Genomic DNA, 18,469 nt, shown 5'->3' on the forward strand with positions numbered 1-18,469 from the left:
CTTACTACCAATGCCCAAGCTCCATTAAGACATTAAAGCAAGTATGTTTCTTATGGGGCAGATTAGGATGCATTGAATTTACACTGTTTTTTTGAGCTGAGTAATGGTGCAAACAGTTTTAAACCTGAAATTCATAAATTAATGGTTCTCTCCAGTCATCTTGAATAAAATAATTAAACAGGTTTGCCCTTAGAGAGTGGAAACCCCATTATGAAAGTGATCGGTAAAATTTGTGGGGATTGGTTGAAGATTTGCATTCATTTCTAATACTTGGTGGTAGATTGCTTTGGGATCTAAATTTTCTCTTGGCAATTTGTAGTTTGTTTATCTTTTGGTCATTGTGGAGTACATTCATCAAATCTTGAATGCAGTACATGAGCAACCCTTTCACTGGGCTCATATACAAACCTGGCTTGTTAACCAACTCTGCTAATAGCCACATGACTCAGCGGTGAGAAGGCCACCTTTCATAAGCTATATACATCTAGGGTTGGTATGATTTGGGGTTCAACCAAGCAGGAAAGTTGGGATGTTCACATTAAGGAACATTAATTGTAGTGAATGCTGTGTAAACACTGCTTCATGCGAAGTTATCGTTTGCCAGAAATTTAACATCATACACCAGCATAAAATTACAGAGGAGGTATATTTGCCAAATTTTCAACTTTGACAGTTACAGAAAAGGAAAAAAAATTAAGATTTGAGCCTTTTACAGTTAAACCAGTCTAATATGCATGTAAATGTTGGAGCTTATTTCTGGAGTAATCAGAGGTATCACTTTACTCACACTGAACCCACATTCTGCATGAAGGACACCAGCCACAGTTCAAACTTTCCTCGAAGACATTCTCAAACAAACTGGCTCTCTCAGGAGTTTTGACAATTTCTCCATGCGGCCATTCATCTGCATAAAACACTTCTAACAAAGGGGTCTGTCCTTCGAGCGGCATTCTGCGGCATCTTCCTTTGTGCCCCGCTCAGCAGCTTCCCTTCAAAACCCCAAACCAGACTACTGTCCTTCAGAAATCTGACCTCGCCCAACTCTCCTGAATCTTCCCCTGGGCAGAAAGTGACAACACATACCAAGACAATCCTGGCTGGCTGACACAACATTCCTATGTTGGACAACATGGCTCCTTATATTTAGCTGAAGCCAAAACACTAATACTAACACTAACATGAAAACTTCTAAAATAAAACTACCTCAGAGCATAGCTGTAGAAATCTTAACCAGAGCATTACACATAGAACATTGAAAAATAGGCCCTTCAGGTCATGATGTCTGTTCTAAACACGATACCATATTGAAATCAATCTGTTGTGCCTGATTTGTATCCCTCCATTCCCTGCATGTTCATGTGTTCATCTAGAAGCCTCTTACAACACCACTATTGCATCTAATTTAGCTTGTAACCATTTGAGAACAAAATCTATATCAACGAGGTACTTGGTAATCTGACAAAATCAATGAGATTTTCTGAAAATAAAACTTACTTATTGGGGTTATTTAAAGAAATGATATGTTGTCAAGAAAGGTGAACCTGTGGAGGCACTATATTTGAATTTCCAGAAGGCATTTGAACAATGCAGCATTAAAAGTTATTCTGAAAAATAAAAACTCATAATGTAGGAGGTAGCATGGTGAAATTATTTTTTTGTGGTGAGAATAAAAGAACCCTCATCTAAATGATAGGTGGCTGAGATGGAAGAGGATCTGAATGACCAAGTGCATGATTTCCAGATTGTTTGTACTTAGTTACAGCAAGTAATTAGGAAAGCTAACAGTGTTACTGTTTATTGCTCAGGGAATGCAAATGCAGGGAGTTTATACATCAATTATACCAGGCTAGGACTACATAATACAATACTGTGTACAGTATTGTTCTCTGTAATTAAGGAAGGATATAAGTGCATTGGAAGCAGATTGGAGAAAATTTGTTAGGCCCCTACCTAGAATGGCCAGTTTGTCTTGTGAGGAAGACGAGGTAGACTTGTATCCTGGAGTTTGAAAGAATTATAACACATGGTGTTCAAGGTTCTTAATAGGGTACAAAGCAGAGGAATACTTTTACTTGTGGGAGGTATTGTTCAAAATAAATTGCCTTTTTAGGATAAGAATAGAGGCTTCTTTTTCTCTAGACTTATGTGTCCACTTATCTTGAGTTGATTTGAATACTCGTAATAAACGTGTTTGGCACACATTAAGAAATGCAGTAAGAGGAATTATAATTCTGTAAAAATGGAACAGGATTTTTTTTTACTATTGTTGACAGTTCATTTCAAGAGGGCAGTGATGCAAGAATAACCATGTATCAAAATAATTTAGAAGATGAATTTCATTCAAAGATTTCAGGTGAAAGAATTTGCTTTTGGAAGTTGAGTTGAGGGAAAATACTAAGCATTCAGAATTCAAGGATGTTGCAAGGATATTGCCAGGATCTTTACAAGGATGTTGCCAGAACTTGAGGACCTGGGTTATAGGGAGAGGCTGATCAGGTTCGGACTTTACTCCCTCGAGCGTATGAGAATGAGAGGAGATTTGATAGGTATATAAAATTATGTGCAGTGTAGATGAGGTAGCTGCAAGCAGTTTTTTAATTCCACTGCGCATGGGGGAGATTGGAACTAGAGGTCATGTGTTAATGGTGAAGGTGAAATGTTTAAGGGGAACATGAGGGGCAACTTCACTCGGAGGATAGTGAGCGTGTGGGACCAGTTACTAACGGAAGTGGTGGATGCAGGTTTGATTTTGACATTTAAGAGAAATTTGGAAAAATACATGGACGGGAGGGGTATGGAGGGCTATGGTCTGGGTGAAGGTTGATGGGACTAGGCTGATTAATAGTTCAGCACAGGCTAGGTGGGCCAAATGGCCTGTTTCTGTGCTGTAGTGTTCTATGATTTTAAAAAACAGAAATTGCTTCACTTGTAATGCTTTTTTCTCCAGACAGAATCAACCCCATTGCCACAGAAGACAAGCCCACTAGTAAAGGCAGTAAGTATTCAACTCATTGATAAACATCCAATTAGTTCCATGGTGAAACTCTAAAGTAATAAAAGAAATTGTGTGAAATGTCCTCTGTATGTCATCCAGCTGCCTAGGAAGATGAAATACTTTGTTTTTTATTGAGTGACCAGAGTAATATAATTCAGTGAGATAATCTGATTCTCGCTGGTATTTCAGTGACTAGCTGATGAAATTGGAGATACTGCCATTTTAAGACTTTACTCATTTTGTTTTAAAGAAAGCTGAGAATTTGCTCTTTGGACCTCATGACAATTCCCACCTTTCAGATGAAGTGCAGATGATTCATGGCTCAGGTAGGCTGATGCTTGTAGATATTTTTATATTTGTTACTTTATCATTTTTTCTCCCAACTTTACCCGCAGACCTTTCAACCTATTCTAATATCAATCTGACGTTTCCCTCCCACACAGTGGGAAAGTATCATAGGAAAGGAAAATGAGCTCAGTGCATGGATCAACACCTGGAATTGTGACGTTGTAGCCATTAGTGAGACTTGGTTGCAGGAGGGGCTGGACTAACAGCCGGGGTTCCATTGTTTTAGACGTGACAGAGAAGGTGGGGTGGTGTTACTGGTGAGGGAAAATGTCACGGCAGTGCTTCGTCAGGACAGACTGAAGAAATTGACCAGTGAGGCCTTATGGGTGGAACTGAAAAGTAAGTATGACCAGCTGACTGTATTACAGACCACACAACAGTCCTGGGGATTTAGAGGAGCAAATTTGTAAAGCGATTGCAGACTGTTGCAAAAGACATAAGGTTGTTATGGTAGGTGATTTTAACTTCCCCATATTGATCGGGAATCCCATACTGTAAGAGGAGAAGATGGGATAGAGTTTGTCAAATGTGTTCTGGAAAGTTTCCTTCATCAGTACGTAAAAGTCCTAACAAGAGAGTGTGCGATACTAGCTACTAGGGAATGAGACAGGGCAAGTGACAGAAGTTTGTGTAGGGGAACATCTTGCACCCAGTGATCACGATGCCATTAGTTTCAAAGTAAATATGCAAAAAGATAGGTCTGGTTGGTGGGTTGAAATTCTAAATTGGAGAAAGGTCAATTTTGGTGGTATCAGAATTAATCTGGAAAGTGTGGATTGGGACTGGCTGTTTTCTGGCAAAGGTGCGCTTGGAAAATGGGAGGCCTTCAAAAACAAAATTTTAAGAGTACACAGCTTGTTTATGTCTATCAGAATATAGGTAAAGATAATAAGTGCAGGGATCTTTGGTTTTTAAGAGATATCAAAGCCCTGGTTAAGATAAAAAAGGAGGTGCATAGCAGGTATGAGCAAGTAGAAACAAATGAGGTGCTGATGGAGTACAAGAAATGCAAGAGAATACTTAAGAAAAAATCGTTTAAAAGCAAAAGGATTGCTAAGGACGAAACTGGACATGTGGAAGACCAGAATGGTAATCCATGTGTGGAACCAAAACAGACGATGGAGATCTTATATGTATTCTTTAAATATATATTTACTCAGGAGACAGATACAGAGTCTATAGAAGTGAGGCAAAGCTGCATCAACTTCATGGACCCTGTATAGATTATAGAGGAGAAGGTGTTTGCTACCTGAGGCAAATCAGGGTGCATAAATCCCCGGAGCCTGACAAGGTGCTCACTCGGACCCTACAGAAGGAAGAAGTGCAGAAATTGCCGGGGCCATAGCGGAGATACTTAAAGCATCCTTAGCAACAGGAGAGGTACCAGGGGATTGGAAAATTGCCAATTTTGTTCCACTGTTTAAAGAAGTCTGTAAACTGAAACCAGGAAATTTAGGCCAGTGAGTCTGACATCAGTTGTGGGAAAGTTACTGAGAGGTATTCTAAGGAACTGGATATATACATTTTCAAGAAAAAATTTGTGAATCCTTTGCAATTACTTGGTTTTCTGCATTAATTACTTACAAAATGTGGTCTGATCTTCATCTAAGTCACAATAGTAGACAAATACAATCTGCCTAAACTAATAACACAATTCTACTTCTTGTCAATACTGAGTACACCATTTAAACAATCACAGCCTAGGTTTAAAAAGTACATGTACCTCTGGGCTATTTGAAATCAAGTGTTTGAATCAATGAGCTGAGATTGGTCGTAGAGATGCCCTGCCCTATAAAAAAAGGTTACTGACAGAGCCTGCTCTTCTCAGGAAAAATCTGTTTTGTGCATCATGCCTCAATCGAAACAACTTTCAGAGGACCTTAGAAGAAGAATTTTAGAGATGCATGTAGCTGGAAAAGACTACAAAAGCATTTCTAAAGACCTGAGTGTTAATCAGTCCACAGTAAGAGAAATTGTTTACAAAGGAGGAAATTCAATACTGTTCCTACTCTCCCAAGGAGTGGGCATCCTGCAAAATCACACCAAGAGCACAACGTGCAGTGCTGAAGGAGGTGAAAAAAGAACCCAAGAGTAACAGCAGAAGACTCTAGAACTTGCTAAATTCTCTGTTCTTGTATCCACTATAAGAAAAACACTGAACGAGAATGGTGTTCATGGAAGGACACCACAGAGGAAACCACTTTTTTCCCCCAAAAAACATTGTTGCACATTTCCAGTTTGTAAAAGACCATCTCACAACTCTTCTGGGATAATGTTCTATGAACAGGTGAGACAAAAGTTGAATTTTTTGGCAGAAATACACACTGCTGTGTTTGGCAAAAAAGAGCACTGCACACCAACACAAAAACCTCATCCCAAATGTGAAGCATGGTGGAAGGAGAATCATAGTTTTGGGCTGCTTTGCTGCCTCAGGGCCTCAACTACTTGCAATTGCTGAGGAACCAATGAACTCAAAATTTTATCAAGACATTTTACAGGACACTTTTCAGGGTAGTGGTCCGTCACCTGAAGCTTAATAGAAGTTGGATGATGCAACAAGACAGTGATCTGAAACACAAGAGTAAATCAACAACAGAATAATTTAAAAAAAAATTTGTGTTGTGGAATGGCGGAATCAGATCAGATCTTAACTCAATTGAGATGCTGTGGCATAACCTGAAGAGGGCCGTTCATGCGAGGTATCCCAGAAATATTAATGAACAGAAACAGTTTTGTATGGGCGAGTGGTCTAAAATTCCTCTCTGCCATTGTGCAAAAATGATCAGCAGCTACAGGAAATGTTTGATGGAGGTTATTGTTGCTAAAGCAGGTTCTACCAGTTACTAAGTACAAGTGCTTACATACTTTTCCAGCCTGCACTGTGAATGATTAAGCAATGTGTTCAATAAAGACATGAAAAGTACAATTATTTATGTGTTATTAGTTGAGGAAGAACGTGTTTGTCTATTATTGTGACCTAGATGAAGATCCAGTGACATTTTATGAGTAATTAATGCAGAAAAGCAGGTAATTATAAAGGGCTCACAAATGTTTTCTTGCAACTGTAAGTATTTGGGTCAATATAGACTGATTAAGGATAGTCAGCATGGCTTCATGCCTGACAGGTCACATCAAACCAATCTTTTGAGCTTTTCAGAGAAGTTACCTGGAAAGTGGATGAAGGCAAGGCAGTGAGTGTTGTGTACACGGACTTTAGTAAGGCACTTGACAAGGTCCTGCATGGGAAGCTGGCCAAGAGGGTTCAGTTGCTCGGTATTCAGGATGAGGTGGTAAATGGATTAGACATTGGCTTTGTGGGAAAAGCTATAAAGCGGAAGTAGATTGTTGCCTCTCTAGAAGCCTGTGACTCGTGGTGTGTCCGCAGGGATCAATGCTGGCTACGTTGTTTGTCATCTCTATCAGTGATCTATATGATAATGTGGTTCACTGGTTCAGCAAATCTGCAGATGACACCAAGATTGGGGGTGTAGTGGGCAGTGAGGAAGGTTATCATGACTTGCAGAGGGATCTGCATCAGCTAGAAAAATGAGTTGAAAAATCACAGAAGGAATTTAATACACTTTAGTAAGACAAACCGAATTAAGTCTTACACAGTGAACGGTAGGGCACTAACAAGTGTGGTAGAACAAAGCGATTTGGAAATACAGGTACATAATTCATTGAAAGTGGTGTCACAGATAGATAAGGTTGTCAAGAAAGCTTTTGGCACATCGGACTTCATAAATCAATGTATTGATTACAGAAGGTGAGATGTTATTTTGATTGTGAGATGTGGTAATTTGGAGTATTGTGACCAAAATTATACACCTACCTACAGGAAAGATGTAAGCAAAGTTAAAAAAAGTACAGAGAAAATTTACAAGGATGTTACCAGGTCTGAGTTATAAGGAAAGATTGAATAGGTTAGGACTGTATTCTTTAGAACGTAAAAGATTGAGTGGAAATTTGGTAGAGGTGTACAGAATTATGAGGGTTACGGATAGGTAAATGCAGCAGGCTTTTTCCAATGGCGTTGATGGGACTACAGTTAGAGGTCATGAATTAAGGGTGAAAGGTGAGACATTTAATGGGAACATGAGGGGAAGCTTCTTCACTCAGAGTGTGTGGAGTGAGCTGCTAGCACAAGTGGTCCATGCGAGTTTGATTTCAAAATTGAAGAGAAGTTTGGATAACAGGGATATGGAGGGCTGTGGTCCCGGTGCAAGTTGTTGGGAGTAAGCAGTTTAAATGGTTTTTGGCATGAACTAGATGGGCTGAAGGGCATGTTTCTGTGCTATACCTCTCTATGACATTTTGCTCTATTTTTTGTCCATCCATGTGCGAATCAAAGAGTCTCTTAAATGTCCCTGATCTAGTTGCCAGATATGGTCTTGCTTTATAAAGTACATTCTCCCCTGAATTGCCCACTGCTTTCCCCAGCTCGTTCTCCTTCATTTTTTCCCCAATGTTTTCTTTTCCTATTTTGTATTCCAGATTCTGCAGTAACTATATCATAGAAATCTGATTTTCTGTTCGCAACCACCCCATCCCCATCAATTGCAACTATTCTGTGTATTGGGAAGCACGGAAAATGCAAATGTATATATGGTACATGTGTTAAAATACTTCCTTTTTTCAAAATTAATTCATACTGAAGAATGTAGAGTATACATGATGATAGAAATAAAATAATTCAGTTTACTGTTTATTTTAAGAAGGTCATCTTTTATTCAGAGAGTTGATTCAAAATCTGGAGGTTTATGAGTTGTTAATTCTAATGTTTCCTGACACATTTAATTGGTGGAAATCGGCTCCAACTGTAATGCATCTAAAAATGGCTTAATGGGAGCAAAGGAGTCTTCATGAGTACAAATTTAATGTAAGTGTTAGAATGATTAAAGATGAGGAAAAAATATTTCCACCCAGACTGCAGGGTGAAGTCTGGAACTTATAACCTGAAATGTCATACTGGACCGACCGATGCAAAGACAATCGTACCACAAATACACTAACACACGTAATTCTTCTTCAAACCTTTATTCTTTACTCATACAGCACATTTAAAAGTTGCTGGTGAGCGCAGCAGGCCAGGCAGCAGCTCTAGGAAGAGGTACAGTGGACATTATGGGCCGAGACCCTTCGTCAGTCCAGATGAAGGGTCTCGGCCCGAAACGTCGACTATACCTCTTCCTAGAGAAGTTGCCTGGCCTGCTGCGTTCACCAGCAACTTTGATGTGTGTTGCTTGAAATTCCAGCGTCTGCAGATTTCCTCATGTTTGCATTGTTTACTCATAGCATGCTATGGAGGAAGTTACAGACTGATCTCCCAGAAAAGCCAGTCCAGACACTGCCCCCAAATTACACAATCCTCCACAATTTATAACATTGGTCAGGTAGCAGGAAATCTTACGATTACAAGTTTAGATAATATTAGAATCATTTCAATCACATGCTAAGATACAATTCAATGTAAAATAATCATTGGTTAGTTATAATTATTTTAAGCCAAAGCTAGCCCATCAGTTACTCATTCGGACACCTTCCCCTTTTCCCCAGAACAGCCTAGCCCCTTACACTATACTTCCCATATTTAGCTATACCTTGAGATGCTTCTGCATGATCAGATAGTTCCTTATTTGAACCTTTGCCTATCTTTAGAGAACAATGACTAGTATGTCACCGTTTGCTGGGTAAAGCTTCTTTTTGACTGTCCAAAACAGTAAGCTGAGTCGCCCACAGGGTGATTGATCATTAGTTAATCATTGTTCTTAGTCTATACCCCTATTTACCTATCCCTTCACTCCATCAGAAAAAGTAGTAAAGATGTAGTACTATAAGTTAACGTCTGGTGTTCCAGAAATTATGTGAATCTGAGAGCAGGAACTATTAAAATAATCCATTTAAGCTTTGTCTTATCTGCTTTAATAAATCTCAGTGTGAGTGAAGGCAGTTTTAGCAATCAAGATAATTGTTTCTCCAAGGTGTAATAGAATGGTTGGTGTATCCAAGCCAAATAATTATTATGACATCTGGTAAGATAATAAAGAATTAGAAAATTTAGGGAATATGTACTTTACACTGACTGAATCAAGTTTATAAGTTAGCTTTCTGCTTAAGTGAATGACTGGAATCTGGAGTAGCTGTCTGAAACTATTGAGGTATCTCAAAAGTGGGCTGAAAGGCATCCACCTTAAATTTTAGCCAAGGTTTGAGCCTTTGTGTGATTTATTAGTTAATTTATATTGCATCATGCTGAAGTGGCTGGGGAGATGTATTATTCCCAGCAATTTGTTACTATTCAGGTACTTAAGATAATGCGCAGATCTGTCACTGCAAACCATCACACTCTCCACCAATACCATCTCCCTATATTTTGACAATTCGCACTGCCTGAACTTCCAACTGGCATTTTCATTCATTTTAAAACAACGATTTAACGTGTATCACATTATTAAAAAGGATTTCTTCTCAATTTGCTTGATGTATGTTGTGAAATTATCAATGTACCCGCTACTCTTTTTCAGTACCACTGATGCAATCCAGTAAATTGTTTCCAGATTTGAAGGCTAATGAGACGTTGTCACTCAGTGCCACTAAACCGATCATCACAATATTTGATGTAGGTACTTTTATTATTTGATACCAATTACTAGTCTACACCGCATCCTTGTGTGTTCCAGTAGCTAATTAACCAAACAGTGAGTTTTAAGTAAAGTACTGTGGGTCTGAGTTAAGCAGCTGATCAAGTCAAGTTTTCTGTTTTTCTCTCGTTTAATTGTATGTTTCAGTCACATTATTTTGGAAAACTGAATTTCGGAGCCAATTCCTTATGGGTTTCCCTGAATTTCACAGTTGCATTTGTTTGAAATTGCTGATTTATGCTGGGATAAAGTGATATTGCACTGTCTATGTAAATGACAAATGACTTCACAGATGCTGTCATCAGATATCCATGTACACCATCAATTTTCCATAAGGTAACTAGTCATTGGGGAGGTATGAGATTTCTCCCTTCCCTGAGCACAATTGAATGCTTATAACTATCCCAGCTGAAAGGTACAAGCTCAGCATTGCTGGTGTACACGGCTCACTTCCATATTACATGACGTTTTCTCTCCCCAACTGAGCCAAGGCTGTGTTTCTCGGATCTATTAGAATAACTTCTTTGCTTTCCTCAATCTGTCACCAATTGCTTGAACTAACTGAAGGGATGAATTTTAATCCAAGATTACATTTGATTATAATGTGCAATCTGGTAGTACTGCAGCATTGTACTTTACAACCTTTAGTTTATTCCCTTTCCAATAAATTAGTCTAGAGCAATGTTGTGCATTAAAATGATAGAAGTATCAAAAACAACAATGTTTTAAAGCAACAGGAACAAAATGCTGGAGGAACTCATAAGTCATAAGCATTGATGCTACCTGACTTGCTGAGTTCCTCCAGCATTTTGTACGCGTTGCTCAAGATCTTAAGCCACCGCAATCTCGTATTTATTTTTGCTTAAAAGTAGCTTGGGTTGTCTCCTTAAGATGTATTTATGTAGAATAAGTGATAATCTTTTTCACCACAGGATATTGTTTTGAATAAAAAGGAATGTGAAAAGTGCACAGGGGCACAACAAAAAGCAAAAGCCATTTTGGAATCATTTGAAAACCCTTTCAGAATGGTAAGTTGTACCACTTAATATTGGCTATTAAAAGGTGCTTATTTATTTTTACACAAATGTGAGCCAATACTATGGCCAGAATTTATGGGCTATATATTTCCTAGGCCTTTTCAGAATGCAGTTAAGAATCAAACCACATTAGTGCATCTGGAGTTACACATAGACTAGATTGTAGTAAGATAGACTTCCTTCTTCAAAGGATATTAATGAACCAGATAGTCTTTTACAAATATCTCGTAGTTCTGAAGTCTTTATGCCAAAATATGTTACTACTGGAAATTATATTCTCTAAACATCATAATAGAATTTAAACTAATTTCTCTGGACCAGTGTACAAGTTATCTAGAACTCTATATAAAAGTGCTTAGCTTGTTTCCCAGTGCGGTGTAAGGACGCGATAGAAAAATGTCATTTGCTTCATTGTATCCACCTTTCTTTTTCCTGAGGTCAACTTCGTTCAATCCCTAGCATACTTATCTCTAGATGAAAAGGCTATGGTTTCAATTCCCGCTGCAAGATGATAAAACGGTACAGTCTGACACAGTGTAGTGGAGAGGAAGTGCTGCATTGTTGAGGTGTCATTCTTAAGAAAACATTTTAAATGGCTAAGAGATTGAGGTGTTTAAATGGTAAAGGAATTCACTAATATAGTTGAAGACAGAGCAGAGTCAAGAAGATAGAGATATCTTTTAAAAATTGCAGCAAAACCATTTAAGGGTGGTAAAGAGTTGGAATTTCTGAAATAGTGGAATAGAATCAAGAAGCTGATGCTCTTTGTTGTGAACTAAGTCCAATCCCATTGAAGTATTGAGCCCTACTTTCAATAACTGAAAAAGCCATTATTGGGTTGATTTAGGGAAAAGACTAGAATATAAAAGCAAGGATATAATGCTGAGGCTTTATAAGGGATTATTTTGTCTGCATTTGGAGCAGTTTACGATCTCTCATCAAAGAAGGAATGTGCTGCGTTGGAGAAGGTTCAGAGGAAATTCATGAGAGTGATTCCAGGAATGAAAGGATTAACGTATGAGAAATGTTTGATGGCCTTGGGCTGGTAGTAGGTGGAGTTTAGAAGAATGAGGGAGGAATCTCATTGAAACTTTTTGAATATTGAAAGGTCCAGGTAGAATGGATGTAGAGAGGATGTTTCCAATCGTGGAAGAGCCTAGGACCAGAGGGTGCAATCTCAGAATAGAAAGATGCCCATTTAGAACAGAGTTGAGAAGGAATTTCTTTAGCCAGAGATTGGGGAATCTGTAGAATTCATTGCCACAGACAGCTGTAGAAGCCAAGTCACTGGGTATATTTAAAGCAGAGTGATAGGTTCTTGATTAGTAAGGGTGTCAAAAGTTAGGGGGAGAAGGTAGGAGAATAGAGTTGAGGGAGATAATAAATCAGTCATGATTGAATGGTGGAACAAACTCAATGGGCCATATGGCCTAATTCTGCTCCTGTGTCTTACGGTCTTGCAGGTTGTTGTTGACCTGTACATCACAACACTATATTAAATTTATTTTTAGATCTGCAGTCTACAGTTTATTTAAGCAGATTGTTGTCTGTATTTGACATGAGTGAGAAGGGGTATCACAGTCTCTATTTTACAACTGTAAAAGGCCAGTTTTTGAGTCTTCATAATAATTATACTATCTATGGAGAAGAACAAATTAGAATAAATCTGGTCAGGTAGTAAGGTAAAGCTTGTAATCATTGGCATTGCGTGCATCAGTACCATTACTAAAGTTATTTCAAGAAGTTACTTCTACTTTTAGATTATTGATTTGATTCCTTAAACTTGAGACAGATCAAGGAAGAAGGCCATGGAGACGAAAAGATGAGGCCTAGGTCAGATTAGCCATGATCATAATTTAATTGCACGGCAGCTAAAGGAGTCAGGTGTCCTACTCCTGCTATTTCTGATGGTGTTATTTTCTTGTTTCATGGATCTATTGCTTGCAAAGGCAGTAAAGCTTAATGCAAATGTTTGTGGTCAAAATAATTCCTATGGCTGGTGCGCAAATTGACCTGTAATCTTTAATCTCGACTTCTTGCAGCTTCTACCCTATTATACAGTTAGTTACCTTTTTCTAATGAGATTAGCAAAGTGTACGTTAGGCAAATGACAGACTTATCAGTTGCAGCGAAAAATATTCAACTTTAGTTTTACCTGGAGATCCACTTATACATTTGTTAATGAGTCTTTTAGGAGATAAGATAAAATGGATTGGATGCTTTATGCAGAACTACAGTACTAATATATATATATATATATATCTTTTACAATTTTTTGAGTTGTTCCATAGAAATAGTTTTTGTGTTGGTTGCCCAGTACAGATGCACAAATGTGTGGGAATTGTCTGCTGTTATATTGTGTGGTTAGTTAGGTTTTCACAAATCTCAATCTCACTTTGAGGTCTTGAGTATAGTAGCTTACTTTGTTCAGTTTCTAATAAAAAGGTAAATACATAACAAAATGACAACAGATTACCAGGGATATCTGATCAGAAGAAATCTTCACAGCTAATTTATAATATTGCTAACACAGGCACTAAAAACCTTACCTGTTATGGAAAATGTTGACATCTGCAGGAAGAAACTACATTCTTAAAGAGGTGCTGGAGGCAGAGGTAAGAAATCACATGAGCCTCCATTTTAACTGCCAATACAAATACCCAGCAGGCACACACATTCTAATGAATGCATGACTTTTGTTTCCCACAGAGGTCAAATTTTTCTCTGAAAACTGTTTTTCCCAGTTTCCTCAACCAGTTAAAATAGTTTTGTCTCTTTCTAGTATTTGCCTTGCAAGGACAGTAGTGCATTCATCTCTCAAGCAGCAAAGTTTGATCCTTCCACCAAGATATATGAAGTAAGTACTATAGGCCTCTATCTAGAGGATAATTGGTGGAACTTGGTAAATTATTCCCCAAGTTTTCATTTACAGGTCAGAAAACAAACTGACTTCACGTGATTTGTCTGCTGCTGCTGATATAAGCTGCAGACAATTAAGTAAGTTTTGGAAATGTTAACAAATAAATAGCTGGAGAAACTCAACAGATCAGGCAATATCTATGGAGGGCAGATAGACAGTTGACATTTCAGGTAGCCAAGAGGAAAGATAGTCAGTATAAACAAGTGAAGGGAAGGATTGGAGCAAGAGCAAGCTAGCTTGCAAGCAGGAGATAGATGTAAAGGAGGAGGGGGGTGAAGATAGGTGGATAGAAGAGGGTAATAGCAAAATTAGTTGGGAGATGAGACATCAAAGGTGATGGAGTCTGATAGGAAAGGAAGGTTGAGCACAAAAACAAATAAGGGAAGTGGGGTGGGCAGAAGGACTCTCCTACAGATTCCACCTGACCTGCAGAGTTTTTGCAACACCTTGTTTCTTGCTCTGGATTCCAGCGTCTGCAGTCTCTCATGTCTCCGCTGTGGAAACATCGAGACTGATTCTAATTCAAAGTAGAAACTACAAATACTGCATTAATCTTGCTAAATAGAATAAGCTTCCTAGTCCTTGATGCAGGATGCATTTGGGACCTCTACTTCAGAAGAACAAGGTTATGATGTAGGTCGAGATCTGTAGCATAATTTTCAGTGGTGCATAAAATGGTCATTTGGATCTACAGGTAGATGACTGAAATTGGTGGAAAACAGTTCCCATCTCATGGTCAGGATACATGTCAGATATTACCTGCAGTTAGCCTAGGGGTATATGGAGTATTTCATACAAGAAAGGGAAAGCTTTTAGAAACCATTGAACTAATTCACATTGCAAGTTAAAAAGACACACTGATGCATATGCTTGGTAGCACACTTTTCCTATATGCGCATATTATAAAGGCATAAACTACGGCTGCTGGAAACGTCAAATAAAAATTGAAGGTTTTGAAAATATTCAGCAGTGTAACTGCACTCATCTTAAGGATCATGTGTTATATCATAAACCTGATCAAGGCCTAAATATTTGAATCAGTGTCCAGTGGTGATTTCTTCTCCACAATGATCTTACAGTGAAGAAATGTATTCTGTATGGAATTGGTATATTTCACACTTGTGTAATTTCAGGTGAGTAACAGGTGGAAGTTGCTAAGCCAGGAAAACTTACAGAAGGAGTTCAAGCAGCAAGAGAACACCAAGAAAGTGAAAGAAACTCCAAAGCCTGCAGGTTGTCATAAACAACATCCTTACTCTGTCTATCACCAGTGCCTGTCATCTGTGATTTCTTATGGTCGGGGATTACTTTGTGAAACCAGATGTACAGAATGAGAATGCAGAACCGAATTCTCAAACGTGCCACAGTTTCATGTTTGTGTTTGAATTGACACATTGATAGTAAATCATGCATAGTTTTCCTGGATAATAGAGGTAGGCACCCTTTGAGACTACTTTAACCTTTTTTCTTTATAATTCTATTCGCCTGTCAATTTTCTAATATTCCCCAATAGAGGTATTGCAGAGGAAATTACATTTTCTTGCATTGGTTTAACATAATGATGCAGACAAGTAGATGATTCTTCTTTTGGGAACTCTTGTTTTAAAATATATATAGGAGCCTATTTAATTCAGAAATATCCAGCATCATTTTGTTAAATTATATTTTTCATAATCTCATAATACAACTAATTGCCTAAAATGTATCCCTCTTGCCCCCTCTCGCCCCTCCAAGCCCCTCGCCCCCTTCTCCCTCCCCCCTCTTCTCCTCCTATTTTAGTTTCCTTCCTTCTAGACTGCATGTTTCATATACTAGAATGTACTCTTCTGAAATAGATTAAAATGAGAAAAAATGTAGAAACTAACATGACCGATGTTTGATAAATCTCTGGAACCTGATGACCTTAAACCACGGTTTTAATAGAGATGACACGAAGTTGGTGGATGCACGAGTTGCCATTCCTAAAACTCGATAAATTCTAGAACGATTCTTTCAGATTAGAAAGGAACAATGGAAATCGTACTACTGTAAAACTTCTGTAAGACACACCCAAGGGCTTTAGTGGTGCCACACTAGCAGATTTTCCAGATCATTGCGTGTTATTCCTTTTGATACCATGGCACATTTTTTTTTACTCACTTTTCTTTTAAGTTACACAGTAATATAATAAATCTCCCCTTGAACCCAGTATGCCTAAAGGGTGAATGGAAAATGCACATCAAGTCAGTTTAACGAGAGTATTAGAAACAGATCCTTGTTAAGTTGGAGGGTAGGAACTATTTTCAGAAACTAGTTATAGTTTTACTGCAGTTAAAACAGGAAGAAAGTAGAAAATGGGAAAACACAGCAACTTGTCTGATAATCAGTAGTATGGAAAAATGCTGGAATTTGTTCTGGAGCAAATGTGACACATAAAAGTGTGAACAGAGTCAACATGAATTTATGAGGGAGGATGTTTGACATTTGTAACTGATATAATAGTTAAATGGGAATCATTGGATGTTGTTATAATTGGGATTTCATAAGGTTTTCTATCAGGTACAAGACTTGATTATTAAATAAAATAAAGCCATGTGTATTTGGCTCAGCAGACAGTAAATAATCGAAATAAACATGTTATTAGGTTGGGGGCTGTGAACACTGTCCCAGCTATTTGCAATCTGTATCATTGATTTAAATTACGAGACCAAGTGTGATATATCCAATAACATACACAAAATACTGGAGGAGCTTTTGAACAACATATAAAATGCTGGAGGAAATGAGTAGGTCAGGATGTCTTCAATATTTCTGTAGTCTTTTCAAATTTGCTGATGATCTTAATTTAGGTGACAGCTTGAATTGTGTTAAAGATGCAAAAATGCTCTGGGAGATGTAGACAGGACATATCATATAGACAATAGGTGCAGGAGTAGGCCATTCGGCCCTTCGAGCCAGCACCACCATTCACTGTGATCATGGCTGATCATCTACTATCAGTATCCAGTTGGAAAGGACATGTCATATGGAAGGTAATGTGGAAAATGTGAGACCATCCATTTTGTTCGGAGGGAAATGGAATATTTTTCAAACAGCAAGGGATTGGGGTTTAGAGAGTCTTTGGTGTGCTTGTGCAATATTCCCTTATAGTCAGTTGTAGGTACATTCAAAGGTTAGGGAAGCAAGTGAGATGTCCTGATTTCAAGAGGATGTGAACATAAAAATAGTACAAACATGCAGGAGCTTGATGAGATGGTGCTTGAAATGTTGTATTGGCCTGGTCTCAATATCTAAGGAAGGATGTGTCAGCAATAGAAGTAGTTAAATGAAGGTTGAGCAGATTGATTCCTGGGTAAGTTTGTCCTATGAGGAGAGATTAAGCAGACTGGGCCTGTGTTCTTGAGTATATAAGAATGGGAAGTGATATAATTGAAAGATACAAAATGTATCAAGGTTGATGCTGGAATGGAATGTCGACAACCTGAGTGGAGCAGTTGCAAAATTAGGGTTACTTTGTGTAAGGCTAGGAGGAAATTTCTTCACCCAGGGAGTATTGAATCTTCAGCATCATGGAGGCTCAGTTGTTGAGTATATCAAAACCATAGATTTATGTAAATTAAGGATGTGGGAGTCCTTCAGAAAATGGCCATATGATCAGTCATGGTTGCTTTGAATGGTGGAACAGATGTGAGGGATCAAAATCATATTTCATGTTCTAAGTCAACACTGAGTGGAAACATTTCCTGGCATTACTTTTAAATGTTGTACTTAAATTTCAGAGGTTGGTTTTGTTGTTCCAGATTCAGAATCTGGGTATTTTTGGTGGAATTTTTCCAAGTCCAGTTCTCTGGTGCATTGGTTTTCATGACTTTATGGTAATTTACATTAATCCAAATGTTGAAAATGAACAGGGAGATTTTATAGTTATTTTTACATTTAGAACTCCTGAATTGCAGTTTCTCAGAAGTATGATTTGCCTTTCAGTTGAACGCCAACAGGTACAACAGGATTATATTGCTGCAGTACAAGAGATCCCTTCAGTCAGGCAGCAGGCTGCGGTAAGTCAGTGGTATTTTATGACTGGTTTGAATGGTACAAATAGGGTACAAATAGAGCAAACGATAAGTTCATTTCTGAAACATCCCTCACCTTTCTGTCTCCATCTCTGGAAACAAACTCGGCCAACATCTTTTATAAACCTACCGATTCCCACAGTTATCTTGACTATTTCTCCTTCCCACCATATCCTATAAAATTGTTATTCCATTTTCTCAGTTCCTTTGTTGCCGCCATATTTGATCCCAGGATTCAGCTTTACTTTCCAGGACATCAGAGATGTTCTCCTCTTGAGAAATGGGGTTTCCTTTCTTTCAACTTAACCGCATCTCCTCCATTTCCAAAACATCTGCGCTCACTCCATCTTCCTGCCGTCTTAATAGTGATAGAGTTCTTCTTGTCCTCATCTACTACCCCATGAGCCTCCCTATCCAACGTATCATTCTCCACAACTTCCGCAATCTTGAAGGGGATCCTACTACCTAAGATATCT

The 18,469-nt window shown here is 38.3% G+C and overlaps 1 protein-coding gene across 4 annotated transcripts in view; it reads left to right on the forward strand.

Moving 5' to 3' along the window:
- exosc10 (exosome component 10) overlaps positions 1 to 18,469 on the forward strand; it is a 73,916-nt gene that overhangs the window by 38,122 nt on the left and 17,325 nt on the right. For 2 of the 4 annotated variants that reach the window (XM_072245086.1, XM_072245087.1), the window contains exons 15-21: positions 2,948 to 2,995; positions 3,246 to 3,321; positions 9,868 to 9,962; positions 10,917 to 11,012; positions 13,804 to 13,878; positions 15,075 to 15,174; positions 17,905 to 17,978. In XM_072245086.1, coding sequence (XP_072101187.1) covers positions 2,948 to 2,995; positions 3,246 to 3,321; positions 9,868 to 9,962; positions 10,917 to 11,012; positions 13,804 to 13,878; positions 15,075 to 15,174; positions 17,905 to 17,978 — 564 coding nt within the window. The remainder of the gene's footprint in view (positions 1 to 2,947; positions 2,996 to 3,245; positions 3,322 to 9,867; positions 9,963 to 10,916; positions 11,013 to 13,803; positions 13,879 to 15,074; positions 15,175 to 17,904; positions 17,979 to 18,469) is intronic. The other 2 variants (XM_072245088.1, XM_072245089.1) reach the window with 1 other exon arrangement.

This window comes from Mobula birostris, chromosome 27, assembly GCF_030028105.1.
Source record: "Mobula birostris isolate sMobBir1 chromosome 27, sMobBir1.hap1, whole genome shotgun sequence".
NCBI lineage: Eukaryota > Metazoa > Chordata > Chondrichthyes > Myliobatiformes > Myliobatidae > Mobula > Mobula birostris.